At 49.7% G+C, this 26,421-nt stretch overlaps 1 protein-coding gene and 1 non-coding gene across 2 annotated transcripts in view; one reads left to right on the top strand and one right to left on the bottom strand.

Annotated features, from left to right (window-relative positions):
• The window catches only part of LOC123401293 (beta-1,3-galactosyltransferase 7-like), a 38,500-nt gene that overhangs the window by 5,908 nt on the left and 6,171 nt on the right, over positions 1-26,421 (bottom strand). Inside the window, exons 2-5 of the mRNA XM_045095067.1 lie at positions 13,473-13,572; positions 13,325-13,383; positions 13,024-13,223; positions 6,797-6,860 (exon numbers count right to left, since the gene is read on the bottom strand). Coding sequence (XP_044951002.1) covers positions 6,797-6,860; positions 13,024-13,223; positions 13,325-13,383; positions 13,473-13,572 — 423 coding nt within the window. The remainder of the gene's footprint in view (positions 1-6,796; positions 6,861-13,023; positions 13,224-13,324; positions 13,384-13,472; positions 13,573-26,421) is intronic.
• Positions 26,082-26,220, top strand: LOC123406601. Its single transcript, XR_006612268.1, has one exon. It is a non-coding gene; the product is annotated as a small nucleolar RNA Z247 (small nucleolar RNA).

The following is a 26,421-nucleotide window of genomic DNA, read 5'->3' as shown; positions in this document are numbered from 1 at the left end:
CTTTCAGTATTACTAAGCACGAGGAGGAGGGGGGTGTTAGCCTTGATGGGCAGGTGGTACCTCAGAAGGACACCTTTCGTTATTTGGGGTCAATGTTGCACAAGGATGGGGATATCGATGGAGATGTGAACCATCGAATTAAAGCCGGATGGATCTAGCATTCTCTGTGACAAGAGGGTGCCACAAAAGCTAAAGGGAAGTTCTATAGGACGGCGGTTCGACCCGCAATGTTGTATGGCGCTGAGTGTTGGCCGACTAAAAGGCGACATGCGCAACAGCTAGGTGTGGCGGAGATGCGCATGTTGAGATGGATGTGTGGCCACACAAGGAAGGACCGAATCCGGAATGATGATATACGAGATAGGGTTGAGGTAGTACCAATTGAAGAGAAGCTTGTCCAACATCGTCTAAGATGGTTTGGGCATTATTCAGCGCAGGCCTCCAGAAGCCCCGGTGCATAGCGGACAGCTAAAGCATGCTGATAACGTCAAGAGAGGTCGGGGTAGACCGAACTTGACATGGGAAGAGTCCGTAAAGAGAGATCTAAAGGATTGGAGCATCACCAAAGAACTAGCCATGGACAGGGGTGCGTGGAAGCTTGTTATCCATGTGCCAGAACCATGAGATGGTCGCGGGATCTTATGGGTTTCACCTCTAGCCTACCCCAACTTGTTTGGGACTAAAGGCTTTGTTGTTGTTGACAATTTATGGAGAGATACAGGGAGAAAAAGAAGGGCATGCATATGGTGTTCATTGACAGAGAGTACATGAGGTGCGGTTCCAGTACTGCTAAGCATGAGGAGGAAGTTAGCCTTGATGGGCAGGCGGTACCTCGGAACGACACCTTTCAATATATGGGGTCAATAGTGCAGAAGGATGGTGATATCGTTCTCTGTGATTAGAGAGTGCCACAAAAAGCTAAAAGGCAGGTTCTATAGGGCGGCGATTCAACCTACGATGTTGTATGGCACTAAATGTTGGCCAACTAAAAGGCGACATTTCCAACAGCTATGTGGCTAAGATGGGCATGTCGAGATGGATATGTGGCCACATAAGAAATGATCGGGTCTGGATTGATGATATGCGTGATAGAGTTGGGGTGGCATCAATTGAAGAGAAGTTCGAACATTGTCTAGGATGGTTTGGGCATATACAGCACGGGCCTCCATAAGTGCCAATGCATAGCGGACAGTAAAAGCGTGTTGATAATGACAAGAGAGGTTGGGTAGACCAAACTTGATATGGGAGGAGTCCATAAAGAGAGATATGAAGGATTGGGATATCACCAAAGATTTAGCCATGGATAGGGGTGCGTGGAAGTTGGCTATCCACGTGCCAGAACCATGACTTGGTTTCAATATCTTATGGGTTAAATGTAGCCTACCCCAACTTGTTTGCGACTGAAATGCTTTGTTGTTGTTGTTTTATTGTCATGGATGCCTGCAGGAATACTATTATGTTGTTAAATATGTCAGCAAGGCCGACCTTTGTAGAGTAAATAACACAAATTATCTAGGATACTGCTGTTAGAGTTATAATATAAGTCATGTACCCTTTTGTATTTATCCCAATATGTAAGGGGTTTTCTGCATATAGTCCATCACCTATACATGTATATATACCGGCCTATGGCCTCATTGGAATACAAGTTGCATATTCCTAACATGGTATTAGAGCTAGGTCAATTTTTTGCACGCAGCAACTCGTGCGATTGATCTGCCTCTCCTTCCCGATCGAAGCCTCTACCTCGATCTCCTGCTCCCGCTCGAAGTCCTCAATCTCTTCCGTCTGCCGTTCCGCTCGAGGCTCTGCCCGTCCCGCCAGATCGAAGTGCAAGGCAGGCCCTGAATCCGCCGATCTCCTGGAGGATCTCGATCTTCACCTCGCGCCGCCGGGTCTCGATCTGCAGGGCGGGCCACCGGTCTCGATCCCGTCCCGCCAGATCGAAATGCAAGGCAGGTCGCGCCGCCGGGTCCTGTTTCGACCTCCCGGCCTCAGGTCGCGCCGCCAGGTCTCTCTCCGTGCCGCCGCCGCCCCACCCTGCCGCCGCCACATCCCGCCGCCGCCCCACCCCGCGTCGGATCCCGCTCACATCCAACTGTTCGACACGGCTTAAGATCGCGGTTTCCTTCGTTGACCGAGTTCGCCGGATCTCCCCAAGCCGGTCACTGCTGATTCTGGATCTCGTGATCCCGTGATTTGTTGTTGCTGCTGCGGTCTCTATTCTCTGCAAAAAAAATGTCTGCTGCATCCGGCTACGTTGTTGTTCCTCGTTGTCCGATGATCTTTGATGGCACTAACTACGCCGAGTTCATTGGCTTCATGCGCATTCACATGCGTGGCATCCGCCTATGGGGTTTTCTTTCTGGCGAGATCTGCTGTCTGCCATGTCCGGTTCCTCCCGTGGCTCCCACTCCGCCGACCCCACCGGCTCTTCCTGCGGATGCTCCTCAGGCCACAAAGGATGCGGCTAAGCTTGCTGATGAGGCCGCTATCCGTGCTTATGATGAGAAGGTTTTGGCTTATGAGGAGGCTCTTCAGACGTATCATGGTGCTCTGTCTGCTTACACCCAGTGGCTTGATGATGATGCTCGTGCTGCAGCTGTTCTCACTGCTAGCGTTCTGCCTCAGTTTGCCTCTGAGTTTCTGGGCCTTCCTACTGTGTTTGAGATGTGGACTCGCCTTCGTCAGCGCTATGAGCCCTCGGGTGATGCCTTATACCTCTCTATGGTCCGTCAGGAGCATGCTCTTCAACAGGGTGACTCTACTGTTGATGATGCACAGAGTTCTGCTATCTGGCGCCAGCTTGATTCTCTCCGCAATGCTGGTTGTCGTACTGCCCCTGTTGCCAGGCTGTCCAGGCCGATTTGGAGTTCCATCGCGTCTACGAGTTCCTGTCTCGGCTCCGTAAGGAGTTTGAGCCCCGGCGTGCTCAGTTGTTTGCTCGTGGCCGTATCTCTCTCATGGAGGCGCTTTTTGAGATTCGTGCTGAGGAGACTCGCTTACGTGGTGCTGGTTTGCTGGAGGTTCCTTTGGTGCTCGCTGCTCGGGCTACTTCTAAGCCATCTGCTGCACCGACCCCTTCTCGCTCGAGTGCTCCGCCGCTCTTGCCCACACCTTCAGGAGGCTCAGGTCGCCCCCGTCCACATTGTGGCTACTGCAACAATGATGGTTATATTGAGTCCAACTGCTACACGAAGAAACACTTGCGCAAGGCGCGCTCATCATCTACAGAGACCTCGTCATCTACCTCGACAGCTTAAGCCATCGCTTTGACTGAGCAGGATATTCTGAGACTTAAGCGCCTGCTCGCTACTTCGGGTTCTTCCTTGACGGGTACTGCTGGTTCTGTGACTGAGGCTTCCCGCACTAAGCAACCACCTTCTACACAGTCAGGTACATCCCCATGGGTTCTGGACTCTGGATCTTCCTTCCATATGACTTCTAATTCTTCCACTCTGTCCTCTCTTCGATCACTTGATTCTCCTGTTCATGTCCTCACCGCTGATGGTACTCCCCTTGCGGTCGTTAGTAGAGGCACTCTTACCACTCCTTATTATGTTCCTGATGTTGCTCATGTTCCTCGACTTACCATGAATCTGTTTTCCGCTGGTCAACTTGCTGATTCTGGTTGTCGTGTCATCCTTGACCTTGACTCTTGTTCTGTCCAGGACCGTCGCACGCACACTCTAGTTGGGGCTAGTCCTCGCCGCCGTGATTCTGAGGGTCTTTGGGAGTTGAACTGGCTTCATGTTCCTTCCCCTGCCCACTCTATCGCCAGTTCTTCCGCTTTGGTCGCGTCGGCTACTGGTTCCTTCCAGCAGTGGCATCATCGACTTGGTCATCTGTGTGGTTCTCGTTTGTCGTCGTTAGTTCGTCGAGGTCTTCTGGGGTCTGTCTCAGGAGATGCCTCTTTAGAGTGTCAGGGTTGTCGTCTTGGCAAGCAGATTCAGTTACCATATCCACATAGTGAGTCAGTGTCTAAGCGTCCTTTTGATTTAGTTCATTCCGATGTATGGGGTCCGGCTCCCTTCGCTTCGAAAGGGGGTCATAAATACTATATTATTTTCATAGATGACTTCTCCCGTTACACATGGCTTTATTTCATGACTTCTCGTAGTGAGGTGTTGTCCATTTATAAGCGTTTTGCTGCCATGGTTCATACTCAGTTCTCTTCTCCCATTCGTGTAGACTCCGCTGGCGAGTATATCTCTAAGATGTTGCGTGGTGTTCTTGCAGAGCAAGTGACTCTCTCTCAATTCTCTTGTCCTGGTGCTCACGCTCAGAATGGCGTGGCTGAGCGCAAGCATCGTCATCTTCTTGAGACGGCTCGGGCATTGATGATTGTTGCCTCTCTCCCGCCTCATTTTTGGGCTGAGGCCGTCTCCACCTCCACCTATCTCATCAATTTCCAGCCTTCCGCTGCTCTACAGGGTGGTGTTCCTTTCGAGGGTCTTTTTGATCGTTCTCCCGATTATTCGATGCTTCGCTTGTTTGGTTGTGTTTGCTATGTTCTTCTTGCCCCCCGCGAACGCACCAAACTGACCGCTCAGTCTGTTGAGTGTGTTTTCTTAGGCTATAGTGATGAGCATAAGGGCTATCGTTGTTGGGATCCTATCAGTCGTCGGATGCGTATCTCTCGGGATGTGACTTTTGATGAGTCTCGTCCCTTCTACCCACGCCCATCTTCCTCGACTTTTTCAGTGGAGGATATCTCTTTCCTCACTTTTCCTGACACACCTATCACACCCGTCGAGCCTTTGCCTATTCGTTCCGCTCCCTCTGCTTCTCCACCTCCAGTCGATTTGTCGCCACCATCTTCCACGGTCTCCTCGTCTAACATGTCACCGGATTCTACACCTTCATCTCCGGTGACTTCTTCGTCGCCACTCCCCGATTCTATCTTGGCGATTCCTCCTTCCATTGTTTCATCTTTTCCTCAGTGTTACACTCGTCGTTCACGTTCTGTGGATGCCTCTGTGGATGTGTCGTCATCCTCGTCTCAGCCTACTTATGGCTTGCGTTCTCGTCCTCGTCCGCCTGTTGATTGCTTTGGATTTTCCACCGCTGGAGCTGCTATTCTTGAGCCGACTACTTATCATCAGGCTGTTGTTCATCCTGAATGGCAGTTTGCGATGGCTGAGGAGATTGCTGCTCTTGAACGCACTGGTACGTGGGACCTTGTTTCCCTTCCTCCCGGAGTCCGCCCCATCACTTGTAAGTGGGTCTACAAGGTTAAGACTCGCTCCGATGGTTCTCTTGAGCGTCACAAAGCTCGTCTTGTGGCTCGTGGTTTTCAGCGGGAGCATGGTCGTGATTATGACGAGACTTTTTCTCCTGTGGCTCATATGACCACTGTTCGTACACTTCTTGTCGTGGCCTCTACACGCCACTGGTCTATCTCTCAGCTTGATGTTAAGAATGCTTTTCTTAATGGTGAGCTGCGTGAGGAGGTGTACATGCAGCCTCCACCTGGGTATTCTGTTCCTGATGGCATGGTATGTCGTCTTCGTCGCTCTCTCTATGGCCTTAAGCAAGCCCCCCGCGCCTGGTTTGAGCGTTTTGCCTCTGTGGTGACTGCCGCTGGTTTTTCACCCAGTGTTCATGATCCAGCATTGTTTATTCACCTTTCTCCTCGTGGTCGGACTCTTCTTCTTCTCTATGTTGATGACATGGTCATCACTGGGGATGACCCCGAGTATATTGCCTTTGTCAAGGCCCGTCTTAGTGAGCAGTTCCTTATGTCTGATCTTGGACCTCTTCGCTACTTTCTTGGGATTGAAGTCTCTTCTACCTTTGATGGCTTCTTTATATCCCAGGAAAAGTATATCCAGGATCTTCTTGCTCGTGCTGCTCTTACTGATGAGCGCATTGTTGAGACTCCTATGGAGCTCAATGTTCACCTCTCTGCTACTGATGGTGATCCCCTGCCTGACCCGACGCGTTATCGTCATCTTGTTGGCAGCCTTGTTTATCTAGCTGTCACTCGTCCGGATATCTCTTATCCGGTTCATATTCTGAGTCAGTTTGTCTCTACTCCCACATCGGTTCACTATAGTCATCTCCTCCGTGTTCTCCGATATCTTGGGGGCACGATCTCTCACCGTCTATTCTTTCCTCGCTCCAGTTCTTTACAGCTTCAGGCCTATTCGGATGCTACGTGGGCTAGTGATCCTTCAGATCGCCGTTCACTTTCTGCTTACTGTGTTTTTCTTGGTGGTTCTCTCATTGCCTGGAAGACGAAGAAACAGATTGTAGTTTCCCGTTCGAGTGCAGAGGTTGAGTTGCGAGCGATGGCTCTTTTGACGGCAGAGGTGACTTGGTTAAAGTGGTTACTTCAGGATTTTGGTGTTTATGTCACTACACCGACTCTGCTCTTATCTGACAGTACAGGTGCTATTAGCATTGCGCGTGATCCTGTGAAGCATGAGCTCACCAAGCATATTGGTGTTGATGCTTTCTATGTGCGCGCTGCTGTGCAGGATCAGGTTGTTGCTCTTCAGTATGTGCCTTCCGAGTTACAGTTGGCGGATTTCCTGACGAAGGCCCAGACTAGAGCACAACATGGCTTGTATCTCTCCAAACTCAATGTTGTTCATCCACCATGAGTTTGAGGGGGGGTGTTAGAGTTACAACTATGACAATAAGAATGTTAATAGAAATGAATTCTTTCTAAAGCGAAAGAGAAAGAATCATCCAAAGTATATGATTGCAAGCTCTAGGTAGAGAAATTTGCAACACCAGAGATGATTAAACGGGAAAAATGACCTGGGGGCAAGAAGAACCACTTGTTTACCTATGGCCTATAGTGAAGCGGATAACAATTCCCTTTTGTTCTTCAAGCTGCAACAGCTTCTCACCTGAATGCAAAAGAGAACTTCAGTAAAAGCAAAACAGTGGACTATGACAACATTTGGAATTCAATAACGTTGTAACAAATATCAAGGTGGTGGTTATTATAAAGGTTATCGTTGACATAACAAAGAAAAGCAAAAGGAAAAGTATGTTAGAAGTATAATTGGATTTAAGTTAGAGATAAGGAGATAGAGATAGAATTAGTTTAAACCACATGTAACTTGTCTTGTACTCCAAGCCTCTACCCCTCATGTACTCCTATATATACCCCTACAAGGGTTAGATCAATACAACAACAACAACAATAGTCAGCCATCTATACTTTCCACATGGTATTAGAGCGGTTAGTCTCACGACGCCGATCCTAGGACCTTCCTCCACTTCCGCAGCACGCTGCCCCGGGGGAGATCAATCTTCTCTCCCCGGGGGCGCGGCACCCGATTGATCAAAGATTAGATCGGTTCATAGATTATATCAGTTCCATAGATTAGGTCAAATCAATTTTGAAATTCCATCCAGTAAATTTTATTTTTTAGCCACCAAATAAATCACGGCGGCCACGATGGGCTCGACTAGGCGCTACTCCTGCGGCCGGCTTCAAGATCGCAACTCCATCAGTGGACACCACGCGTCCATCCAAACGACGTCGAGCGGCTACTCGCCCAATCTGTCGCATCGGCGCGCCCGTATGGCGAACTCCTGCGCATCCATCGACAGCCCATGCTGTTTGTGCATGGCGAACTATGTCCATGTCCCAGCATACATGCGTGCATGTACATGGTGCATCTGAGCCCATGCAATACGGCGTACGGGCACTGACGAGGGACTCCAGGCGGCTTCGATCTAGGCGGCAGCGTGGAGTGCAACTCCATCAACGACACTGTGGTGCATGCTGCATCAAACCGGACATCATCGAGCACTTCATCGGCTCTCTGACGGCCACGTGCGGCATCAATCTTCAGAGGGAGCCGGGATCAACGTCGGCCGGTATGGTTGAACGAGCCGACAAACAGGGACGACGACCAGGCGACTGCATCAATGTCCATCGCGCCCGTGCATGTAGATCTCGCACGAGAGACAAGACGCTCGTCACCAAACATAGCAGAGCCTTCATCCAGCCATGCGTAGGTACGCCCATTGCATGATAACGTATCCATCTAGGAATCATGCACATGGCCATATGAATCAATCTCCTACGAGGACATGCATGCAGCAAGACTTGGACTCCCACAGGTGCCTTCTCCTGACGTCGATGCATGGCCATATGAATCAATCTCCTACGAGGACATGCATGCAGCAAGACTTGGACTCCCACAGGTGCCTTCTCCTGACGCGCATCGACGGGCGACGCAGGAGCAGTATCCACGGCCAGACGGTCCTCCATAGCGCATCTGCATCAAGATGAGCGATCTACACCGACCCTGCATCACGACACCGAGCTGTATGACTATTGTTGAGCACATCTACGAGAAGCGACCACGACATGCATCATCCATATAGCTGGCCGGTGTGGAAAGTGATGCAATTGTTCATCGACTTCTCCGGCACGACACGGCATCGACACTTCGTCGCCGCAAGGGACGCCTTCAAGCGACACATTATCGTCGACACGCTGCTGCGATGCCATCGCCGACACTTCATCGCCAAGCTCTTCATCAACGTGGTCTTCATCAACATCTTCGTCAACACACCACCACCGCCTTGTCCACAAGATGGACACTTAACGTCCTCTGACAGATTGTTTCTGCAAGACGCGGCCTTGACGACGGCAATGACCGCGTCACGACGTTGGCATCGACCACGTCATCCATGACGGAACGACTGCATCGACACGGCGTCACTATAGTGACGACCCCTACACGGCCTCACGGTTCTGGAAAAACCGATGTCTGCTCGATGGGTTTCCTCCGGTCCTGGCAAAACCGGCGGACTCATTGCCGACGACACCCTCTGACATCCGCAAGGTGCATCCTCCACGTATGCAGCTCCATCATAGCACTTTTTTTTTGCGCCTCCGGCTTTGTGCGGCTTCATCATCCACGACGATCACACATTGACCACGTCTACCTCCACCACGGCTACATCACCATGATCGGCTACGTCAACAACGACATTCATGGCTACGTCTACAGCAACTCATCGGCAATAACTTCAGTCAACAGCGTCCGCGTCGTCACTAGCGTCCCCGCCACTCCCGCTGTGACTGCGGGAGGGAATAGAGGAGAGACAAGGAAGGCACCAGAAGGGGACGCGGTCACCGCCCTAGGTGCTGACCCATCAGAGACGCGGTTAATGATGGCGTGGTGGAGAAGATGACAAAGGCGCAAGACTTCAAATTCAGTCGCAAGCGTCCGCTTCACTCCCGCTACGACTGAGGGGGAACGTTAGAAGTATAATTGGGTTTAAGTTAGAAATAAGGAGATAGAGATAGAATTAGTTTAAACCACATGTAACTTGTCTTGTACTCCAAGCCTCTACCCCTCATGTACTCCTATATATACCCCTACAAGGGTTAGATCAATACAACAACAACAACAATAGTCAACCATCTATACTTTCCACAAAGTATATACAGTATGCACATTTACTTGCTTTTGCTACAAGAAAATACCAATAGTTTAGAGCTTATTGCCCCGGCTTAGACCTATGTGACGAATCAATGGCCTAAAGAAGATACATGGGAATTATAATTGTTAGGAATAAGCAACTTGTCTATATTGAAGGCCCAAGGGGCATATATATATATTACACATGACTTGAGGTGCAATGAAAGTAAACATAGACTCGTTATTAGTATTAGTATTAGTCTAGGAGTCCTTATTAGTCTATGTTTACTTTCCTTGCACCTCAAAAAAAAATGATAATCCAAATCCGCGTCTTGAGAGTGTCGTCGTAGCATGAAGAATCTTCAAAACTTGTCGAGTCGCCGAAGGAGATAACGAAGAGATGACACATCAGAGGTAGACACCGCATCACTTGAAGATACAACATAAGTATCAAGAGAAGATGGGTTGTCAAAAGAAGATGGCACATCAAGAGAATAAAGCATTGCACGGAAAATCATAGTCCACGACAACCGTCGGCGAAAGAAGCTCGGCGTATAAGGCACGATGGACGTAGATCGACGATGCAAAAGAAGTCCAGAAAATCCTATAGAAAACAACAAGGGCAAGTAGGCCACAAAAGTTGCATAGAAAGGATCAGGACCGGAGAAAGGCTGACGGACTAAGGTATGGTGGACTCGCATGGCATGAGAAAACACAAAATATCAACGGATTTGGTGGACACAGCAGAAAACATAGAAAACTAGAAAACACACACTAGATTAAGGATGATGACAGCGGAAGAGGAAAAATAATATCATGGCGAAGAGAATAGCAGTAGCACGCGAGCTGGACGTGCGGGAGCAGAACATGCAATCGGGAGCTAGGCAGTACACGCCACGACAAGGTAGCATGCAGCAGCAAGCAGCACATGTGTAGGAGAGGCAGCGGTGGCCAATAGCATCATGTAGCAGCATGAGCAGAACCACGTAGCAGCAGTTTTGTTTTTGTTTTTTTTTGTGGGAAAGCAATCAGTCAACGGGATCGAGGCTTGGACCAGATCGAGGGGCTCCCTCCAGCCACGAGACGGCCAGATCGAGGGGCTCCCTCCAGCCTGGCCTGCTTCCAACATGCCGCTGGGCCTGCTGCCGCTGGCGGACATGGAGGAGGTGGGCTAGAACCGCGCCACCGGCTTCGTCTGGCTGCGCCAGAAGAAGGCGCTCGCGCACACCTTCAAGCAGATCGGACGACAGGTCTCGTACGCCACCGAGGTGACGGCCTTCGTCGAGGACCGCAAGATGGCGGCTGGGGGCGCGAGATCCAGATGAGGCGGCGGCGGCTGGAGGCGGCGGCCGCCGGCCGAGGCGAAGATGGCGGCCGCGGCGCGCCAGGAGGCGCAGACGGCGCGGAAGCTGCGGAGCAGCGACGAGATCCAGCGACCATGAACAGCGGCTGGAGCACGAACGGGAAAAAAAAGTTGGATCGTGAGGACGAGTTGCGGCGTCCGGAGACCTAAACCTAGGCTCTAATACCATGTTAGGAATAAGCAACTTGTCTATATTGAAGGCCCAAGGGGCATATATATATTACACATGACTTGAGGTGCAAGGAAAGTAAACATAGACTAATAAGGACTCCTAGACTAATACTAATACTAATAAGGACTCCTAGACTAATACTAATACTTCCTAACAATAATAAACTAGCTTCTTATATAAATATTCTGTACCAGCTTGTAAAAGCTTTTTGCGTAAGCATCATAATAAACTAGCTTATTATATAAGTATTATGTACCAGCTTGTAAAAGCTTTTTGCGCAAGCATCGACTAGACATCTTCCAAATTATTAACTACATAAGCTACCACAATTGCCCACCAGCTTCGAATTCTCTATGGTAGTGGATAGTATAAGGCCAAGAGCTTGCCCTTTCAGCCCGGCTTAGTTATTTATGGTTATTGCTTCGTCAGTGTGTTATGTGGGGAATTCCTTATGGTAAGCGCAAGGCAGCAGTGGCCGGTTAGGCTGTGGCTAGACAAGGGCAGTTTGGTGCCCAGAGGATGCGCCTCTGTTTTGGTAGTCTTCAGGTTATGCTAAGGCAGTCTAGTTTGAGCCAGATGTCCAGGATGTCAAAGTAGTACTGTCCATGTCCTATATAAAGGACCTACTCGTGTAAGCTAGATGAGGAATATAATCAATAAAGCCTAGTTTCCCTAATCCCTGTTCTCTAGTCCCCGCGACCTTCTGCTACTGCACCGGCGACGGCACCGCCTTGCCAAAGAATTGTCGCCCCCCCAAGCACCTCCAGGCCACGGGGTGGCCCTCAGATCCAGGGGTTGTTTCGTAGTGCCATGTGCTTAATCAGGTGCATGTGCGGAAACATGGTCTGATAAATGTATTCAATCACGACATGATAGTGTAAACAATGGTGACTGTTAGGAAGTATTAGTATTAGTTTAGGAGTCCTTATTAGTCTATGTATACTTTTCCTTGCACCTCAAGTCATGTGTAATATATATATGCCCCTTGGGCCTTCAATGCAGACAAGTTGTTTTCCTAACATGGTATTAGAGCCTAGGTTTAGGTCTCCGGACGCTGCAACTCGTCCTTACGATCCATCTTTTTTTTTTCTTCCTCCCGATCTATCTGTTCTGGGTCGATCTCGTCGCAGCATCGTCCCAGGCCGGATCCCGCTGCTGCCTCGGTGCTCCTCGTCCCAGGCCGGATCCAACTGCTGCGGACCCCGCTGCTGCCTCGATGCTCCTCGTCCCAGGCCGGATCCAACTGTTGTGGACCCCGCTGCTGCCTCGGTGCTCCTCGTCCCAGGCCGGATCCCGCCGCCAGTCTTCCGCCCTCGCCGGATTTCAGTCCACCGCCGCCACCAGCCGCCCGTGAAGTGCGCCTGCTCAACCACGATCCGCCCGATGGGGACATTGTCTTCTGCGGAGCCGGGATCAAGCAGGACCAGGAGATGCTGGGCTACTACGGGCTGGAAATCGCGTCTGCCATGGACCTGCAGAGCAGAAGCAGCGCGCCGCGGTCCTCCAGCTCTGTGTCGCCAACGAGTGCCTGGTCTACCACATCGTGCACAATGGCTGCCTTCTTCCTGCATGCTTGTCCGATGTTGCTTCTTGCATGTGCTGTTGTCCTCTTTGCTATCTTGCTGCGTGGTGCTGCGTTCGATTAGCTGCTGCCTTTCTACGTGGCCGGCTGCATGCTCTGTTCCCGCTGCCCACTGCTCAACTGCTCCTCATACGTGCTCAGATGCACGTCATGCTGCCCGCTGGTACTAGCTACTACTTGCTAGTTGTTACAACATGGTGTACCTTACCTATTGCTAGCTGCTTACATGCTTGCTGGCTTTTTTCTATAAGCTACCACTGCTGCTCACATGCTGATGCTTGCTATCGCATCTAGTTTCGTATATGCTTTTCTAGTTTTCTAACAGTCCTAACAGTGACTACAAAAATAAAACAAGAAGAAAAAGCGGCATGTTGCTGCTAACTGCAAACAAATGGTTTTTTGGTATAGAGCAAAACAACAATACGCTAATTAGATCATGAACATCCAAACTCAGTAAGCACGGACATGCTACTATTCATCAAAATTAACCCACAGTATTACCAACCTTGAGGCATCCATGTCTCCCGGACTGAATCCCGACGCTTGCGGCTACTGAATGCGGTGTTAACTCCAACGACCACGAATGCCTTTTTCCTTGGTTGGCTAGTTTCTGAAGTTACTGGCACACCAGAGCGGACCAGTTCCAACGTGCTTCGCTTTGCTGCAAGCTCCATCTGCAGCGTTGAGATTGACTTATCCAACAATCTAGCACAAACAATCCGAAGGACAAAAACAAATCAGATGCAAATAACCAAAATACAGTTGAACTCTTGGACTTAACATTGGATGGGGTCAAATGAGCTCACTGTATGGCTTCATGGGTCCTCGTTACCTCTCCCATTATATCCTTGTGCCCCTCATGCTTCTGCAATCCATTGTAAATTAGACAGTTCAAGGCAAAGGCGGTATAGAACTTAATGAAATCAAGCAAATTTATTGAATTTGGAAACCCACCCTCTTTGTATTGCAATCCTCTGACACAAGTTGCAACTCCTGATCTTGTCTCCTGCGTTGGGACATGATGTGGTTATTGGCATTTGGTGCTGTCCAGAAGCTGTAAAAGCACCGAGAAGGATTCGTCAATAAATGCCAAAGAACAACAACAACAAGCATTTCATCTTCAAAATTTATAACTTGAATTCCTTTTTGCGATTAGGAACCAAAATTATCCTTTATCTTTCTTACTTTTGTTCCAATTACAACCCTTTCCAAAGATCAACTGAACAATCTAACCTTCCAACTTAAATCCCAATAACTTTATATTTAGCTAAAAAAAGCTGTCAAGATAAAATCTCCACCCAACACAACTTCTCTGGCATGTAAAATATAACTTTGACAGCGCAAGGACAAATAGAGGAGAAGGCATGAAAGGCACCACAAGAGGATGTGGTCACCGCCCTAGGTGCCGACCTATTCGCCATTAGAGACACAGTTGATGATGTCACAATGGAACTGATGGGGAGAGGCGAGCAATATATTTCAACATCCCCCCTCACGTCTAGGTTTATTAAGTCCTTGAACGTGGGATCGATGTAGGCCGCATAATCTTTTTTTCTTAATATTGCGTTGGCAGGGTCTTGAACACAAGATCTCTTGGCTCTGATACCATATTGAACTTATCCACTAGCCGGTTGCTCCAAAAGTCCGAACTTATGGAAGAGAGGCAGGCAATACATTTCAACAGGACAAGACATGTACTTGTTCCAAATCCAAGCTTTACTAATAGCAAGTAAATTCACACTTCATTAGCAAAAAAAAAAAAGAATAAGAATCCACCCAGAAGGGTTCGTGATGCCATCTAGAGAAGCACTGGCTAGTAGTACGAGACCTAAATGAACATTCACTTATAAAAAGGCAACCTGTTCAAAATAGATCCCACACGGGCGTTTAATTATTAGGCTGGCTGCAAGCAGCAGGACATTCTTCGAACAAAGAAAATATGGTGACGAGCTTGAATCTAGTATGCCTAACTAGTGATGGATAAGTCTCTGTACTAGGGTCTTTGTGGGGCTGCAGCACATGGTCCTTTGTGAGGCTGCAGCACATGGTCCTGGTGGCTGTTAGGATAGAATCCTTGACCACCAAAGAGTTGCAGTTAGGATAGCATCTTAGCAGCATCTTAGACTAGCATCTTAGCATATGCTTGGCTGGCTAGCAGTCTATAAATATGTATCCCCAACCCCTCAGGTTGGCATGGCATCGTGTGAGAAATAAACCAACAAAAATTGTCCCAACTCTTCTAGTACCATCCACAACTATCAATGCTTAGGAGCCCCCTACTAGCAGATTTTCCTGCGTTCTCATGCGTCCACTTCCCCATAAATTTTTTCAGCCGTTTGATTGACCCCAAGTGGCTCAGACCTGCAGCCCAAGAGTTGATCCGCCATTGCTCCACGCACCTCCGGTTAGGTCCTCCTTCCTTGGCTCCTTGCCTCCCAAGAACACAGCACGGATGCTTTGACTCTTTAATTTCCTCTTCAACTCCTCCAATTCATGTGTCGTCCTCTTCTCCGGTTAGGTCCTCCTTCCTTGGCTCCTTGCCTCCCAAGAACACAGCACGGATGCTTTGACTCTTTAATTTCCTCTTCAACTCCTCCAATTCATGTGTCGTCCTCTTCTCCTACCAGTCCTAGCAAAGTTCCAAATCCTAAATTCGCTCCTGCTATATATGCATCCGACCATCTGTCCCGTCCTCTACCATCCCATCTCCATGATGCCACCCGTTGTCCCAATCCAAGTCCATCACTTCTACATGTCGTCTCCACTCGCTCGCCCATGGGGTTCTCCACAAGACCATCTCTCTTCCCCATCCTTTTGTAATCCCATAACACTACGTCTTCCACTCGTCTGACGTCGTCGAGCCATCCTCATGGGGCTGGCCCTTGTTGAAATTTAGAGGTGGGCCTTAGGCCCACTAGAGAATTTCAGAAAATCTACAAGGGCCCATGTAGGTGGTGGCATGGCAAGGTGGTGGGAGTTTAGTCCCACCCCGCTAGTGGAGGAGAGTTTGGACCCCTTTATAAGGGTCTCTCTTCCACATGCTATTGGAGAGTGAGAAGAGAAGGTGCCCTCGCGCACTCCTCCTCCGCCGCCCGCCTCGCCACGCCTCGTCACGACGCGCCGCGGGTTGCGGGAATGAGCCGAGCCGAGCTCATACCTACGCGCTTATTTTTGCCGGTCAGGAACGGAGAATACGTAACGGACAAGGCACGATCCGAGACGTCGGATCGTAATCGTTACCGACTCGGACGTGGGCTTGGCCCACGTCTCTCCACCCGAGCCGCCTTTATAAGCGTGCGATCGCCTACCCTAGCCGTCACGAAATCAGATGTGATCTGCCTCACGCGTTCGTTCCTTGAACTGCTGCTGCCGCCGGCGACTCCGTCCCGTTTACCGCGTACACGGTCGACGGGAGAGCAGGCCTCCGAGACCTCGCCTCTCCGGTTCCTGTACGGGAGAGGGGCGATTAGGTTTTTGGGGAGCGATCACGCGACTGCTCGCCTCCGTCCGTCTGCTTCGTCTACGTCCGCGTCGCCCTCGTCATCGCCATGTCTTCACCAAGCGAAGCTGATCGTCTCCGCGAGGAAGCCGAGAAGAAGACGGCAGAGGATACTGCCTCCGCCGCCGCTGCTGCTGCTACGGCCAACTGGCCGATTGGAGGGTATGACTCGTTTATCCTCTTGTTCGTATTTATTCTAGCAGTACTACTTGTTTGCATAGATGTATCCACTATATGCGTAGTATGTGCTAGGTTAGCTCAAGATCAGTATGTCATTAGTCTAGTCAATGCCATGCTAGTTATTATTTTGTGGATTAATCTACTCGGAAAATTGCCTATTTACTCAACAATCCAAAAACCTAATGTCTGTAGGAATTTTTCGAGTAATGGTTTTGCTGCTGCACTGAAACCGGATAAGTTTACCGGTACTTTTTTCAAGCGTTGGCAAACGAGAACCACCTTATGGCTCACGGCTATGAACGTGTTCTGGGTAGCCGGTGTCACTCCTACGAAAACTATCACTCCTGAACAGGAGAAGATGTTTAGGGAGGCCACCGTCCTATTCCTTGGAGCAGTCATTAGCGTGATCGGAGATAAGCTGGTTGATGCATATTTACATATGCATGTTGCCAAGGACTTGTGGGAGGCGCTCGAATCTAAATTCGGGGCCACCGATGCTGGGAGTGAGATGTATGTTATGGAGCAGTTCCACGATTACAAGATGGTTGGCAACCGTTCTGTATTGGAACAAGCTCATGAGATAATATGCATAGCTAAGGAACTTGAGGTTCTTAAGTGCAATTTGCCGGGCAAGTTTGTCGCGGGCTGTATAATTGCTAAGCTCCCTAATTCCTGGAGGAACTTTGCTACTACTCTGAAACATCAGAGGCGTGAGTTCTCAGTAGAGGACATCATCGGCCATCTGAGTGTTGAGCAGAACTCGAGAGCAAAGGACTCCAATGGAAAAGCGGTGGAAAGCTCTTCTGCTGCCAATATGGTACATCAGAGGAACTTCAATTCTCACAAGCCCAAGGGAAAGAACTCTGTCCAACAGAATACCGACTTCAAGAAGAAGGGGAAGAAGCCCTTCAAGAAGAATAAGAAGGGAGATGGCTGCTATACTTGTGGTTCAGAGGAACATTGGGCGAGCAAATGCCCAAACAAGTACAAGAAGCCGGCGCAGGACTCCAAGTCTGCAAACATGATTGTGGGCAACAATGAAAGTGGTGCATCTGGGTACGGTAATTTACTTACTGTATTTACAGTTTGTCGGTCCACCGATTGGTGGGTGGACACGGGTGCAAATATTCATGTGTGTGCTGACTTGTCATTGTTCTCTTCTTATCAGGCCACCGGTCGCGGGTCCGTATTGATGGGGAATGGCGCGAGTGCTTCTGTGCTTGGTGTTGGCACGGTCGATCTGAAGTTTACTTCGGGAAGGATCGTGCAGCTGAAGAACGTGCAGCATGTCCCCGCCATCAAGAAGAATCTCGTTAGTGGCTCCCTTCTGTGTAGAGAAGGGTTTAAGTTGGTGTTCGAGTCTAATAAAGTAGTAGTTACGAAATATGGACTTTTCGTTGGAAAAGGTTATGAATGCGGAGGTCTGTTCCGCCTTTCTCTAGCAGATTTTTGTAATAAAGTCGTGAACAATATTCATTCGAGTGTTAATGAATCTGAAGTTTGGCATTCACGTCTTTGTCACATAAGTTTCGGTGTTATGTCGCGGCTAGCAAAACTGAATTTAATCCCAACTTTCACTTTAGTCAAAGGTTCTAAGTGCCACTCGTGTGTGCAAGCAAAGCAACCTCGCAAGCCTCACAAGGCTGCAGAGGAGAGACACTTGGCACCATTAGAACTCATACATTCTGATCTTTGTGAGATGAATGGTGTTTTGACTAAAGGTGGAAAGAAATACTTCATGACATTGATAGATGATTCCACTAGATTTTGCTATGTGTATCTGTTAAATACTAAAGATGAGGCTCTACACTACTTTAAAATCTATAAGGCAGAAGTTGAGAATCAACTTGAAAAGAAAATTAAACGAGTCCGGTCTGATCGTGGTGGAGAGTACTTCTCAAACGAATTTGATTCATTTTGTGCGGAACACGGCATTATTCATGAGAGGACGCCTCCCTATTCACCCCAGTCAAACGGGGTTGCCGAGCGGAAAAACCGTACTCTAACTGATTTGGTTAACGCCATGTTAGATACATCGGGTTTATCCAAGGCATGGTGGGGGGAGGCTATATTGACCGCGTGTCATGTCCTGAATAAAGTTCCTACAAAAGATAATGAGGTCACTCCCTACGAGGAGTGGTCAAAGAGAAGGACGACACTCTCGTACTTACGTACTTGGGGCTGCTTGGCGAAAGTCAATGTACCGATTCCCAAGAAGCGTAAGCTTGGACCAAAGACTGTGGATTGCGTTAATTTGGGATACGCTAAGAATAGCGTAGGCTATAGATTTCTAGTAGTGAAATCTGAGGTACCTGACGTGAAGGTCGGTACAATAATGGAGTCGAGGGATGCTACATTCTTTGAGGATATATTTCCCATGAGAGATATGCAAAGCACTTCTAGACAGGAATCTGAGATAACTCCTGAGCCTGCCATTCCTATGGAATATTATGAACAAACACATGATGAAAATCCTGAGGAGGATGACGAGGAAGCCCGTGGTAGGGGCAAGAGACAAAGGACTGCAAAGACCTTTGGTGATGATTTCTTCGTATACCTCGTGGATGATAATCCCACTTCTATTTCAGAAGCGTATGCTTCTCCAGATGCTGATTACTGGAAAGCTGCTGTCCGTAGCGAGATGGACTCCATCATGGCTAACGGGACATGGGAAATCACTGATCGTCCCTATGGTTGCAAACCATTGGGATGCAAGTGGGTGTTCAAAAAGAAGCTTAGGCCCGACGGTACAATTGAAAAGTACAAGGCTAGGCTTGTGGCCAAGGGCTATGCCCAGAAAGAAGAGGAAGATTTCTTCGATACTTATTCACCTGTGGCTAGACTGACCACCATTAGAGTACTACTCTCATTGGCGGCCTCTCATGGTCTTCTCGTTCATCAAATGGACGTTAAGACGGCTTTCCTGAATGGAGAGCTAAATGAGGAAATCTATATGCAACAGCCAGATGGCTTTGTGATAGAAGGTCAGGAAGGAAAGGTGTGTAAGTTGCTGAAATCTTTATATGGTCTGAGACAAGCACCTAAGCAATGGCATGAGAAGTTCAATACAACTCTGACATCTGTTGGCTTTGTTGTTAATGAAGCTGACAAATGTGTATACTATCGCCATGGTGGGGGCGAAGGAGTTATATTGTGATTGTATGTTGATGACATACTGATATTTGGAACCAACCTCAAAGTAATTGAGGAGGTTAAGTCTTTTCTGTCTCAAAACTTTGAGATGAAGGACCTTGGGGTGGCTGATGTTATCTTGAACATCAAGCTGTTGAGAGATGATGAGGGTGGGATTACACTTCTGCAATCCCACTATGTTGACAAGATTTTGAGTCGCTTTGGATATTCAGACTGCAAGATTTGTCAAACACCATATGATCCTAGTGTGCTTATTCGAAAGTTTAAAGGCACAGCTATAGATCAATCGAGATTCTCTCAAATTATCGGTTCACTTATGTACCTAGCTAGCGCAACGAGGCCTGACATCGCGTTTGCTGTGAGCAAACTTAGCCGGTTTGTTGCAAACCCGGGCGATGTTCATTGGCGTGCTGTTGAAAGAATTATGCGCTACTTGAAAGGTACTGTCAACCACGGGCTTCACTATACGGGATTCCCGTCAGTACTTGAAGGGTATAGTGATGCGAATTGGATCTCTGATGCTGATGAGATGAAGGCCACTACTGGGTATATGTTTACTCTTGGGGGTGGTGCTGTTTCCTGGAAGTCTTGCAAGCAAACGATCTTAACAAGATCGACAATGGAAGCAGAATTAACAGCATTAGACACATCTGGTGTCGAAGCAGAATTTCTTCGAGATCTTTTGATGGACTTACCTGTGGTTGAGAAGCCGGTTCCGGCTATCCTTATGAACTGCGATAATCAGACGGTTATTGTTAAAGTGAAGAGTTCAAAGGACAATATGAAGTCCAACAAACATATAAGAATGAGATTGAAGTCTGTCAGACGTTTGAGAAACTCCGGAGTGATAGCGTTGGATTATATCCAAACGGCTAAGAATCTGGCAGATCCCTTTACTAAAGGGCTATCACGTGTTGTGATAGATAGTGCATCGAGGGAGATGGGTATGAGACCCACATGAGTTGCCATGGTAGTAACCTAACCTATATGATCGGAGATCCCGTGAAGTAGGACCTGGGAAAACAAGCCAGTGGTGAACTGAGGAGAGTAACTTTACTAACCCACTCCGTTGGAGATGCAATACTCTCGGATACTGTATGGTAGGATGACTACTGTCTTAATGTGTTCTAAAGCTTATATGTAAGCAAGATGCTGTCCTACAGAGCGATCTTTGGAGGAACACACCTATATGAGCTTGACTGCTGGTCACAGTCTATGAGATTTGGGTGATCTCTAGTAAACTCATGAATAGGCCAGGAGTGTGACTAATATGCTCCACCCGAGGGGTCACCTTCGGCAGCCTAGTACTAGTAAGACTTGTGGTGAAGCTCCTTTACGCCAAACTGACAATTCAAGGCATAGTCCATTGTTCAGTTGTGAAGGGGTGTAGCTACTTGTTCTAGGTGAAGCTCAACCTTAACAGGTCTTCACTGAAATGCTGGTATATTAAAACAGTGATTGGAACGAGGGAACACGATGTGCCCTTGAGATCTGGTGGGGGATTGTTGAAATTTAGAGGTGGGCCTTAGGCCCACTAGAGAATTTCAGAAAATCTACAAGGGCCCATGTAGGTGGTGGCATGGCAAGGTGGTGGGAGTTTAGTCCCACCCCGCTAGTGGAGGAGAGTTTGGACCCCTTTATAAGGGTCTCTCTTCCACATGCTATTGGAGAGTGAGAAGAGAAGGTGCCCTCGCGCACTCCTCCTCCGCCGCCCGCCTCGCCACGCCACGCCTCGTCACGACGCGCCGCGGGTTGCGGGAATGAGCCGAGCCGAGCTCATACCTACGCGCTTATTTTTGCCGGTCAGGAACGGAGAATACGTAACGGACAAGGCACGATCCGAGACGTCGGATCGTAATCGTTACCGACTCGGACGTGGGCTTGGCCCACGTCTCTCCACCCGAGCCGCCTTTATAAGCGTGCGATCGCCTACCCTAGCCGTCACGAAATCAGATCACATCTGCCTCACGCGTTCGTTCCTTGAACTGCTGCTGCCGCCGGCGACTCCGTCCCGTTTACCGCGTACACGGTCGACGGGAGAGCAGGCCTCCGAGACCTCGCCTCTCCGGTTCCTGTACGGGAGAGGGGCGATTAGGTTTTTGGGGAGCGATCACGCGACTGCTCGCCTCCGTCCGTCTGCTTCGTCTACGTCCGCGTCGCCCTCGTCATCGCCATGTCTTCACCAAGCGAAGCTGATCGTCTCCGCGAGGAAGCCGAGAAGAAGACGGCAGAGGATACTGCCTCCGCCGCCGCTGCTGCTGCTACGGCCAACTGGCCGATTGGAGGGTATGACTCGTTTATCCTCTTGTTCGTATTTATTCTAGCAGTACTACTTGTTTGCATAGATGTATCCACTATATGCGTAGTATGTGCTAGGTTAGCTCAAGATCAGTATGTCATTAGTCTAGTCAATGCCATGCTAGTTATTATTTTGTGGATTAATCTACTCGGAAAATTGCCTATTTACTCAACAGCCCTGAGTTGTGGCGTGATACCAGGGAGGTATCCCAAGTCAGCAGCACCTGCTCATTCTCACTGTGTGCAGGTGGCTGACACTGTCTTCCTCGATCTATTTCACTTTTAAGATTGGTGAAGAGAGCGGGTGATTAAATTAGATGAAGTGGATGTTACATTATTGGTTTCCCTAGATCTGATCTTAGGAGTGAAGAACAATATCAATATGCGTATGCATCACACCAGTCTGCCGATGCCCAGGTGGATGCACTTTTTGCTCTGTTTAAGATGACCCAAGCATGCAGACAATGAGTACGGAGGTCCTGCAACCGTGAGACGCATGAGCAGGCCGGCGCCACAGCTAAGCCGCGTCGACGACGAGCTGGGGGTCCGCGTGGCCTCGCCCAGAGGTCCACAAACACACGTTTGTCGACGACGCATCGATGGCCATCAACCTAAAGCAGACCGTGCGGGACCCTGCCATCAGAGGCTCCAGCCTCCAGGTCGGCAAAGGCGAGCTCAGGCACTGATGAGGCCCATCTTGACAAAGAGCACGCATCACTAGTAGTGGCAGTGGTCAGTCATCCTCTCTTCTCATTTTGACATGCATCCTCTCTTCTTCTTTTTTAGGAGGAAGCAGACTCGAGATCTAAATAGGTGAAGATGGGGAATTTTAGAATGGGTTGAGGGGGATTTTCGATATTGCGGACTGGGTTTGTATTGTCAGGGGTAAATCATTAAGTATTTAGCAAATTAATGGCAAAATATCCATGTCAATGTAAACAAGGGAAAATCCTCAAAAGTGTTAGGAAAGGTGTGGCAAATCCTCAAATTTCCCAATTTTCTGCCCGTGAGATACCTCGCCCTTTAGCGCCCACCACCATGCACCACCTCCGACAGCTCGAGCTTGCCTCCCCGTTGGCCAGAACCATTGCCTGCACCGCCGCAATCTCCATCGCCTCCTCAAGCCGTCGTGTGACACGTCCCGTCCGACCTGCACTGTTGTTGTCTCGACAACCTTCCCGATCGCCATGTGTCAGCTCCCCATTGACCTCCGCCACATGCATCGCGGTTGTGTCCGCGCCTCCCCAAGCCACCAGAAAGTTGCCTCCACTGCTGCCGCCGTCATGGCCTCCCCAAGCAGTAAGCTCGTCTGCTTTAGGACTTCTTCATGGTGATGGTGCTATGTTGCTGCTGCTGCTCATTTGCTCCTCCTCTGCTTGCTGTTGCTGCTCTCTCCTCTGCTTGGTACTTTGCTGCTGGACCTACCGATAAATTCAGTCAATAGGGCGATGTGATTTATCCCTACTCAGAACCCGAGAGATTTATCCCTACTCAGCACCCGACAGATATGGCACCAGTTACCGATATCCTGAGAGTTGCGTATGAATTTGATTGTCATGGATCTTTCACTCGGACTTGGGGGAGTTAATTTTTTCATCTCAATTTGCAGTTCTAATTAGTTGTGGTCAATGATAAGTTAAACCATGTATCGACCTCTCTCCCTTTACTGCCAAGGCAGGACCCCAAGGGCCCAAGACACCCCCGGGACACCGGAAGATTCGCCGCCACCTCAGGAGGAGAAATACCACCATATCACATGTCGAAGTAAGGAAGGACTCTACAAATAAGGAAGAAAAGACCCTGCAGGCGTCGTAAACCGACGCAAGGGCCAGACTCCAAGCTCTACATGCCCTATGCATTGACATGGAGGCCTTCTATAAGTTATGCTACGTAAGGGGCACCAGCACCAGGAGCATCGTAGAGGGGAACCTTCTTGGCATTATTGTAGTCTAGACCACCTAGAAAGATTCCAGCGCTTATCATCTAAATCTCCGCCATCTCATCTTGACAAGGCACTCCGTCTCGTCGAGATCATCCCTCGACATTGTAATCTTTTGACTCTCCACATACATATAAGAAAAGAGAAAGGCAGGAAGTAGGGCTTTTACCCACATTGGGGGCCAGAACCTATATGTTTGTGTGATCCGTGTCCTAAGAGCCCCTGCCCCTGGTCTCCTAGCGTCATGTCCCCTTGACTACAAAATCCAAGTACTCCACCTTGTACCACTATCAGGAGCGACAAAATGTCCCTCGATAGTTGCTACTTCACATTCAGATGTATTGTTTCCAGTTATGGTTGATCCTTTTGGTGCAAAAAAAAAAAGATTTATTGCTAATAGATGGGTGTTATTTCCCTTGCCTTTCAGCAATCACTCTGGCCTAGTGGCAGGCTCACCAAGTGTTTGTACAATCACAAACCTCCAAGATCGGATGTATTACCAATACATATTTTCTTGCAAGATGTTTATCATTGATACTGCAATATCTGAGTACGAATTCTGCATGGGCTTCATTTTTATTTGTTCCTTGGTGCTACTGATTATCACCTCATCCTCCATCCTTAGTGGCTCAGTGCCCTCTTTATAGTAACTTCTCTATTTGCAGGTCTGTTCCTATGAACCATTGTACTATTTTTTCTCATTTGTCATTTCTGTACATATGTGCAGTTCTATTTATATATTTAGTTTTTTGGTTTCTCTTGATCCACATATGTATCAATGTGAAGGAGGAGAAGCCTCCCGCTCCTCCCCACTCCCTCCCCCTCCCAACCCTAGCCGCCCCACTCCCTTCCTCGCCGCCGCGTGAGGCAGCCGCCGGGCAAGCCCGGGGCGCCGAGGATCGTGGCGGCGAGGCCTTGGCTGCCCTGCCTCTGCGTGGGGAACTCCGGATCTGGAGCGGCGGCTCCATGGGCGAGGCACGGCAAGCTAGCAGCCGTGCGGGCGGTGGATCTGGCGTCCGGGCCGCGCGGGCGGCAGAATCCAGTGGTCGTTGACGGCCGATGACGGCTTCTGCGGTGGTCAGTGCGCGCAATCTGGCGCATCCCCTCCTCCCATGTTCGGCGTGCGGGCTAGCCTGGTCGGGCCGCGCTTCCTTGGGTCGCCGGTTCTGTACAGGAGGTGCTGCTGGTGACGGGGATCCAGTTCGGATGAAATCCCTGGCCGGCCGCGTCAACGGCGACGCCTGAGGGCGCCGTTCCCCTCCTTGGAGACGTCGGTATGGACTGATCCCCTCACTTCCCCTTTCCCTAGGTCTCCCGGGCTAAAGCCCTAACTTTGTTGGGCGGCGGTGGCGCTCACGGCGTCGTTTCCTTCTTGAAGGCGCCGCTTTGGGAACCTTGGGGTTGGGTGGCGCTTGTGGGTGGTGGGCGACGGCGGTGGTGCGGCCCTATCCTAGCATGGATCTACGTCCGGTGCTTGGAGATGGACTCACGTAGGTGGAGGTCGTCGTTTGGCGTCATGGTGGCGTCGATGGTGGAGGCACCTGCCAAGGCTGGCACCTCAATCTGCTCTGAAGATGAACCGGTGGAAGATGGTGGCGGCGACACATGTGAGTGCGTCAAACCGGTTTGTGCCCCTGACCCGGTATGTGGCTCGGTCGGGGCCTCCGGCTTTAGATATTAGACTTAAGTGAGAGGTCTGGGTTGTTAAACATATATGCGGCTGCTAGTATCTCAACCGAATCGTTAGAGGAGAGGTTTATCTCTAGAGAGGTTTAAGTTAGATGGATAGATACTTACGTATGGTTTAAACTCTTATCTATCCCTTTCATTACTTGATCTCCAAGATTGTAATTATATCTCCTTGTACGCAGTATGAGGGCTCGCAACCCATCTATATAACACGCAACACGTCGGCCTAGATGGCCAAGACGTTTCCGCATTGTCGCACATGGTATACAGAGCAATCTTCCTCCATTAGTCTAGCCAAGCCCATCTCCACCCATCGTGCGCCATCGCCATGTCTTCCTCCAGCTCTCACCAGCCGTTGCTCAGCGGCGGCGGCCCGGAGAAGCTCTCCCGCACCAACTATGTTCTGTGGCGGACGCAGATCACGCCACAGCTGCGGGGCGCCGGCGTCTACCACTACGTCGACGGCACGGCACCTGAACCGGCTACTGTCCTTAGCACAAAGGACACCGCCGGGAAGGAAACTTCCGAGTCAAATCCCCTCCATCCAACTTGGGTGAGGGAGGATCAGCAGGTTCTCGGATACCTGCTCCAAAACCTCTCTAGAGAGGTCCTCGTCACGGTGACCACGATCACCACGGCGCGCGAGCTCTGGGTTGCCTTGGCAAACATGTTTCCATCGCAATCCCTTAGCCGCGTCAACAACATCAGAACCGCGCTGATCAACGCGCAGAAGGGCAACCAGTCGGTGGCCTCTTACTTCGCTGCCATGCGAGGCTACACCGACGAACTCGCAGCAGCCGGCAAGGCCATCCAAGATGATGAGCTCATCTCCTACATCATCCATGGGCTTGATCAAGATTATCAGCCCCTCGTCTCCGCCCTAGATGCACACGTCACCCCGGTAACCCTCGATGAACTCTTCGCTATGCTCAGTAACTTTGATCAACGCATGGCGCAGTATCACGGCACCGGCGGCGGCTTCAAATCTTCTGCCAACTCTGCGACCAGAGGCCGTGGTGGTGGCGGCTCTCGCTCGCATGGCTCCTTCCGCGGCAGAGGACGTCGTGGTGGTGGCACTCCTTGCGGCAACTCCAACGGACGTCACGGTGGTGGTGCCAACAGAAGCAGACCAGACTCGCCCCGCT

Source organism: Hordeum vulgare, chromosome 6H, assembly GCF_904849725.1.
Source record: "Hordeum vulgare subsp. vulgare chromosome 6H, MorexV3_pseudomolecules_assembly, whole genome shotgun sequence".
Taxonomy (NCBI): Eukaryota; Viridiplantae; Streptophyta; class Magnoliopsida; order Poales; family Poaceae; genus Hordeum; species Hordeum vulgare.
The sequence above is the reverse complement of the archived record's forward strand: the minus strand, read 5'-3'. Positions and strand labels throughout refer to the sequence as shown.